The sequence below is a fragment of the Xyrauchen texanus genome, chromosome 49 (genome assembly GCF_025860055.1).
Source record: "Xyrauchen texanus isolate HMW12.3.18 chromosome 49, RBS_HiC_50CHRs, whole genome shotgun sequence".
Classification (NCBI taxonomy): domain Eukaryota; kingdom Metazoa; phylum Chordata; class Actinopteri; order Cypriniformes; family Catostomidae; genus Xyrauchen; species Xyrauchen texanus.
In genome coordinates this window covers 14,194,691-14,201,717 of record NC_068324.1, presented here as the reverse complement: position 1 = coordinate 14,201,717, position 7,027 = coordinate 14,194,691, and the positions used below count along the sequence as shown (strand labels likewise).

Here is a 7,027-nt window from a genome sequence, read left to right as displayed (position 1 = left end):
GCTGCAAAGGATTGTGTTTTTTCAGCCGAGTGAGCGCCTTCTTGAGGAAAACACCTTAAAATTTGCATGATAGTGGCAGTGGTGCAGGATTTTAAGATGCCAGTATAACTTCCAATTGATGTTTCATTTTCCTCATTGGAGAAGAACATCACGATAGACTGAAATATATATATATTTTTTCAATAGAATAAGGCATTTGTGATCATAAAAAAAAAGTCTCATTCACCCATTCACACACAAATGAGAGCAGAGCTGCCATGCAAGGTGCTAGCCTGCCATTGGGAGCAACTTGGGGTTCAGTGTCTTGCCCAAGAACATTTCATCATGTGGAGTCATGTGGGCCGGGAATCAAACCACCAACCCTGTGATTAGTAGACAACCTGCTCAACCACCTGAACCTCAATAAAGGTCCTTTGTATTTCATTTTAACAGTAGTTTGCCTAATTTTGTTTAGCATTAGCTCTATATTTATTTTTATATTTAAGCATGAGCTTCCTGTCTTTTCATTTTTAAGGTTATTGGCACGTCAATCAATGACAATGAGCATCCCCTTTCAAAGTTGGGCATCCTCTTCCATGATGAGCTCCTCCAAGACTTTGGATCCTCTCACAGAATCAACAAAATATTGTGCATATTCCAGTAATGATAACTGTAACCCTTAAAAGAATAGTTCACCCAAAAATGTAAATTCTCTCATCATTTACTCATCCTCGTGACATCCCAGATGTGTACGTCTTTCTTTCATCTGCTGAACACAAATTACGATTTTTTGAAAGATATTTCAGCTATGTAGGTCCATGCAATGCAAGTGAATGGGTGCCAACATTTTGAAGCTCCAAACTGCACATAAGGGCAACATAAAAGTACTCCAGTTGACTCCAATGATTAAATCAACATGATAGGTGTTGGTGAGTAACAGAGTAATATTTAAGTCCTTTTTTACTGTAAATTCCCCTCCCTGCTCAGTCATCTCCGCTTCAGATTTCCTTTCCGCGATGGGAGAAAGGTGCCATCCGTTGTTCCTGGCAGGCTACTCAGCCTTACTGGCTTCAAAAGGTTAGGATTAGGGTGGGAGCGGGGTTAGGGTATCTGCTGCCTACCAGGAACAAACCGTAGCCCTTGGGTGTTTCTCATATCTGAAATTGTGCGTCCTCGTTTCCGTTCCTCGCTTACTAACTCCACCCTCTTAGGAAGTGAGGAAATTATGGAAGGAAAGGAAACAATGACAGAGGAATTGAAGCAAGACGGATTTGTAAAATGAAATGTCCTTCTCACTCAAACGTGACTTCAGAGCACGTTTTTGCGCAGCTGCAGTACCTCAGCACGCTTGCCTTTATGTCATTGAAATTTTATGTCATATTTATTAATATATTCATAATAAATCTAAATAATTCAAGGTACACTATTGAAGTATGTAATAATTATGGTTTATTTAAACTGTAAATGTGAAACTTGAATAAAAACAATTGGAACAGATGTGGAACATTTTGTGTGCGTCAGGTGCTTTGATCAAAAAGTTTTCCACGTAGGATGCTCCTCTGATTCCTTGCTCAACCATCCTCGATAACCTTCCTCCATCCTCGATCCTCCCCTCTTCATGGTGCATTTAGAGAATTGGTACGTCTTTAATGATGGCAGACTCTTATTGGTTTCCGGGTCACGGGCTCGAAGATGGAGGAGTGCGAAAAAAAGGAAATGAGATGCACAATTTAGGAAATGAGAAGCACCCACTATGTACAATGGGCTTCACTTTCTTCTTCTTCTGTTTTTGGTGAATCACAGTCTGCATATCACCCCCTACTGGGAATATTGATCTGTTTCTCACCCAACCCTATCATATTGTGACTGATCACACAGATTAAAACACTGGAGTCTTATGGATTACTTTTATGCTGTCCTTATGTGGATTTTGGAGCTTCAAAAGTTTGGCACCTATTCACTTCTATTGTGAGGACCTACAGAGATGAAATGTTCTTTTAAAAATCATAATATGTGTTCTGCAAAAGAAAGTAATTTTTGGGTGAACTATCCCTTTAAAATGAAAATGAAAAGACATGAAGCTTGTGCTTAAATGAAAACAAATCCAAGTATAATGCGAAAATATCAATGGACACAAAATAGTGCTAAAATAGAATACAAGGGTATTTATTGATTTATTTAGTAATGTAATGATTAAATAACGATTTTATGTTTTGTTTTTTAAATATTTCTTATATATTTAATGAGCTATTTCAATATTTATTTCAATATATTATATGCGTGTCTATGCAACGTGTAGAAAATACAATGTGCCTGTGACGAGGAGGAGGCCGGGGCAGCCTGATTAGGCGAGCGAGGGATAAAGGCGACCGGGGACGGCAGTTCGAGAGAGAGAGAGAAAGAGAGAGAGAACGAGAACAAGAACTAAAGGAAGCTGCCCTGTATGTGTTTATGTTTAAGTTTATCATTAAACTTTATTTATATTGTCAAGCCGGTTCTCGCCTCCTCCTTCCCCTTATAACCCATTTATAGTGCCATTTCATTAGGGACTTGACATTGACAGGTTTATTGACTAAGTGCTGATAGCATGATATACTATAAACAAATATCTTAATATTACATTTCATAAATTAATTGTTTATATTTGTTTTATCTTTACTTTGAAAATGTGATCATGTTTTGTTGCAAATTAACAGTGTGGGTAAATGCTTTGCTTATAACAAATACAAAATATAACACTAAATACACAATTGTTTATTTTTAAATCAGAACAGTGACATATCAGCTGTATGTTTAATCTCTGAAGCCAAAAAACGGTGACCTGTTTCTTTATTACAGAGCAGGAGATTTATAGAATGATTAAAACCTATTAAGAGTCTTACATCAAAATGGAGACCTGAACCTGTTACAGGAAACCTGCATTATTAATGAGCAGGGGTATATTGTTAGAATTTAACCATTTATCATTGACATGGCCAACCTCACTGAACAGATTTAATGAAAAGCAGCAGTTATCTTTAGATACATTGTCAAACTAAAATTAATTGACGAAGGATTGAAGCACCAACAAATAATTATATAAAAAAACAATAAGTTATCAAAGTTTATTAGTTCCTTTTAATAAACATATACGCATGTGTCACAAACCACATATGAATTGTCTTCTGTATAAACATCTCTTTTCCTATTGATTTACATAAATCATCTTTAATCTACATCAGAAATCAACTATAAAATACACTATGTTTGAGAGAAATAATTATCACTTCATTTTCAAGATTTTCACAAATATCATATTAATTAATTGACCAGTCCTCCTCTGCTGTATCAAAAACTCCATATTTGGAAACCCCTCAGTTCAGTCAGTGTCATGTTGAGCTCAAGCATCAAAGTTGTCGAAGCTTTGGTTCCTCACAGAGATAGCACTAAAGAATATTCCAGGTTCAATAAAAGTTAATCTTAATCATCAGCATTTTTGCCATTATGTTGATTACCACAAAAAATAACTTAGACTTGTCCATCGTTTTATTTAATTTAAAAAGAAGCACAAATCAAGTTTATGGTGAGGCACTTCCAATGGAAGCAAATGGGGCCAATTTTTGGAGGGTTTAAAGGCAGTGCCTTTTGTATTGTTGCTTTCTTCACTCATTTTCTTCTGGCAACCTCTGCATTTTCATGCCTACTTTGGCCACCTTTCCTTCAGTCTCATCTTCTTCATTGTCAGAGCTATCTGCCCAGCGGCCTACCCTTCGTACGCCCTCACCCACCAAGGGTGTATTAACACAAGGATTGTGGTCATAGATTACAAGCTTTAGCCCTCTTAAATGGGTGAGCGACGGAAAATGGCAAATACGATTTCGGTCCACATCAATCACTTCCAAGTAATGCATCTTCAGTAGCACAGAAGGGAACTCGTTTAACATGTTCCCTGCTAGCCAGATGCTACGTAGCTCCTCAAGTCGACCGAGCTCTGCGGGTAAGCTATGTAGCTGATTGTAGCCCAAATGGAGGGTCTTGATATTGGGAAGCTCACATATTATTTGAGGGAATGTGGTGAAGCAGTTGGTCTCTAGCCACAATGTTTTAAGCTCAGTGAGTTGGCATAGCTCCTTGGGCAGCCCATAAAGTCGGTTATTGCCGAGGTAGAGGATGTTAAGCTGTATGAGGCTGCAGACTACCAGAGGCAGCTCCTCAAAACAGTTGAAGTCCAGGGCGAGGAGCTGTAGCTTTTGCAGGTTTTGCAGCTCTGGTGGTAAATTGCTCAGGTGGTTGTCACTCAGGTAGAGTTTGACTAGCTCATTGAAGGCAGAAGCTCTGATGGGAAGGCGACGTAACTGACGGCTGCTCAGGTCAAGTGTACGATCAAGGGGCATCTCTTTCAAGTCCCCTACTAAAAATCGTTGACATTGCTCTGAAGGGATGAAGGCCACAGTACTTCGCACAACATTTCCCATTCTTCTGATCCACATTCATGGTCTCTTCCTGGAAACACAAAAGAGAAATGGAGTGGACTGTTACAGTGAATCATATCGTTCCAAACCCTTTTGGAACTTTCTTTCTTCCATGGAACACCAAAGGAAGATGTTCAGGAGAATGTCTGGGCTGCTCTCTTGAAGGACAAAAAGGCAGCAGAAAATCCTTCTGAAGCTATTTGTTAGCTTTGTGTAAAATTAAACAACATTAAATTTGAGACGTTATTCACTGAAAATCTTGCCTTGAAAATCTTACTGAAGAGCCAAGGTCACCACAGAAAAAATTTAAACCGATTAGAGAGTTTCGATAGTATGCCTGTTTGAACAGAATCATATGAAAGATACGATCAGTTTTAAATTTCAATAAGGCAGCAATGAAAATACAAAATAAACATTTTAATATTTTACCCTACTTACCAGGATACAGAAAATGTGAACCTTCATTTAGTATCGAGCTATATGCTGGGAGCTTTTTTGAGGAATGAGAGTGCGAAATGGGCGGCAGTGTGGTGTTTCATACTGCCCTGCCTGTTACTGAGAGCACCAGAGATGACATCCATGCCCCTCCCCATTTCAGCTAAATAATTTCTCCATTTCTGGAAGGTGGAGCTGACCAGGGACAGTGATAAGCCTAAAGGTGTCCTACGATTAAGGAATTTGAGGGTCATTGGAGACCTTCTATTATGGTGCTTATCTTAGCCAGGACCCTCTACATAACTGTGACCACTTGAGTGCACCACCCCATAGATAAGACTCACCCAGTTATAGACAACCACCAGAGGCTGTCAACATCATATAGCATGCCACAGTATTTCAATAGGAAAATTTAAGTGTTGGAATGGAAAATCAAGGTTAAAGGATCACTCAGTCATTTTTATTTATATCTTCTTTGACTTTCAATATTACCTAGGGGCAAGGATGCAGCATCATTCAAACGCAAGAAATTTCAGTTGCTATTACATTTGAGGAAATACACTGTTCACAGTCAGCCATGATTAATTTAATCCATGAGTGAAAGTGTCTAATGACAGGGCAGTTACCGAGATTAAGCAAGTAGTATTCGGCTGGTCACATGATCCTAACATGGCAGCCCCCCATGAGGAGACCCTCTCCATGTAGAATAAAAAGGTTACTGATATGACTGGAGTCTTCATCTCATGTGAGCAGTTATGATTTTATTCATTTTTCAAAATTTAAAACTTTCAATTTCTCAAAAACTAACTATATTCATTTCTTCAGGAGGATACCATTTTTTTTTCCATAATCAGATGCAATTATAAAAAAGAATAAATCATTTTAATAAATACAATTAAACAAAAATGAAACTGTAACAAAAATATTCAGTAAAGCTTTAAAAATACTAACTTAAGTTGCGGTAATTGCGGTCTTAAATGTTTAAGAAAAATCAAAGCAGTGCAAAAGATACAACCTACGTTATTGTCATACTTGTACTGCACCTTTCTGACTAATTTTAATTTAATTAAAAATAAAGAAAATGAAGTTAAAATGCTAAGAACTCAAAAGTGAATTAGTTAAAAAGTGAATGACAAAAAATCATTCTGACACTGTGTAAAAGCAACATTGGATGATATTGCATTTCCAGTCATTCTTCACATAATTGAAGCTTTAGCTGTTTAGAAGCCTCAAGTAGTCTCTGAAATGCTTGAGTACCACTTCAAACTGGAGGGTGCAGACAGAAGCTGCAATCAATTTATTTAAAGGATCATAAATAGATGTGATTTAGCCTTTTTGATCACAAACTTTCACAAGAACTATGTAACCAAACACTTACGTGCTGTGCTTAGAGAGTGATAAGCACAATTCAGAGGTTTATATAATGCAAGAACTGCACAGACAACATTAGCCTGTCTCTAAATATAGTTTTCTAACTAAACCTACTTGCTATATGACTGGCTACAATTACAGCTACACTGATTTACTGTTAAAATTGTCTGTAGCTCTGCATTACTACCTACCCATGTGTACCTTCTTACCCAGCAGATATTAGTAAGTTCCATGTTAGCATTCTTGCTCCTCGATACAGATTTTCACCTGCATTTCTCTGTAGATGTGAAATACACAATGTAAATGTTTTTGATCTACATGTTTTGCCTGCCTCATCACATAATAGTGATATTTTGTGATCTCAGCAGAGCACCTGTTCAGGGAGGCTTAAGTGGAAGATTACAAAACATTAACATCCAATAAGGGAATTCGATCCATTGAATTTAATTTTTCAAGTAGGGTGAATAGAGGTAAAGTTGGAAACTTTCTAATAATTTGTCAATAGTGTTGATTTAAATATAATGCCAAACTGTTTAGCCCTCATATAATACCATTTTCAATAGCTAAAGATCCCAACTATACTATACAGAGGAAAAAAAAGAAGAAAAACACATAAAGACTTAAAGGAATAGTTCATCCAAAAATAATAATTTACTCACCCTCATGCCATTCCAGATGTTTATGACTTTCTTTCTTCTGCAGAATACAAATCATTTTTAAAAGAATAGTGAATGGTGACCGAAACTTAAAACTTAAAAGCACATCAAGGCAGCATAAAAGTAATCCATTCG

General features: G+C 37.2%; 1 protein-coding gene across 2 annotated transcripts; it reads right to left on the bottom strand.

Annotated features, from left to right (window-relative positions):
• Positions 1-2,743: 2,743 nt before the first annotated feature.
• On the bottom strand, positions 2,744-4,988 carry LOC127640655 (leucine-rich repeat-containing protein 10-like). Of its 2 annotated transcripts, XM_052123342.1 has the most exons (3): positions 4,869-4,978; positions 4,694-4,767; positions 2,744-4,461 (listed from the first exon to the last, which is right to left on the bottom strand). In XM_052123342.1, the coding sequence occupies exon 3, from the start codon at positions 4,446-4,448 to the stop codon at positions 3,621-3,623; it is 828 nt and encodes a 275-aa protein (XP_051979302.1). In that variant the 5' UTR covers positions 4,449-4,461; positions 4,694-4,767; positions 4,869-4,978; the 3' UTR covers positions 2,744-3,620. The 2 variants fall into 2 exon arrangements, with proteins under 2 accessions (XP_051979302.1, XP_051979301.1); XM_052123341.1 differs by lacking the exon at positions 4,694-4,767 and having other exon boundaries at positions 4,869-4,988.
• Positions 4,989-7,027: the final 2,039 nt, after the last annotated feature.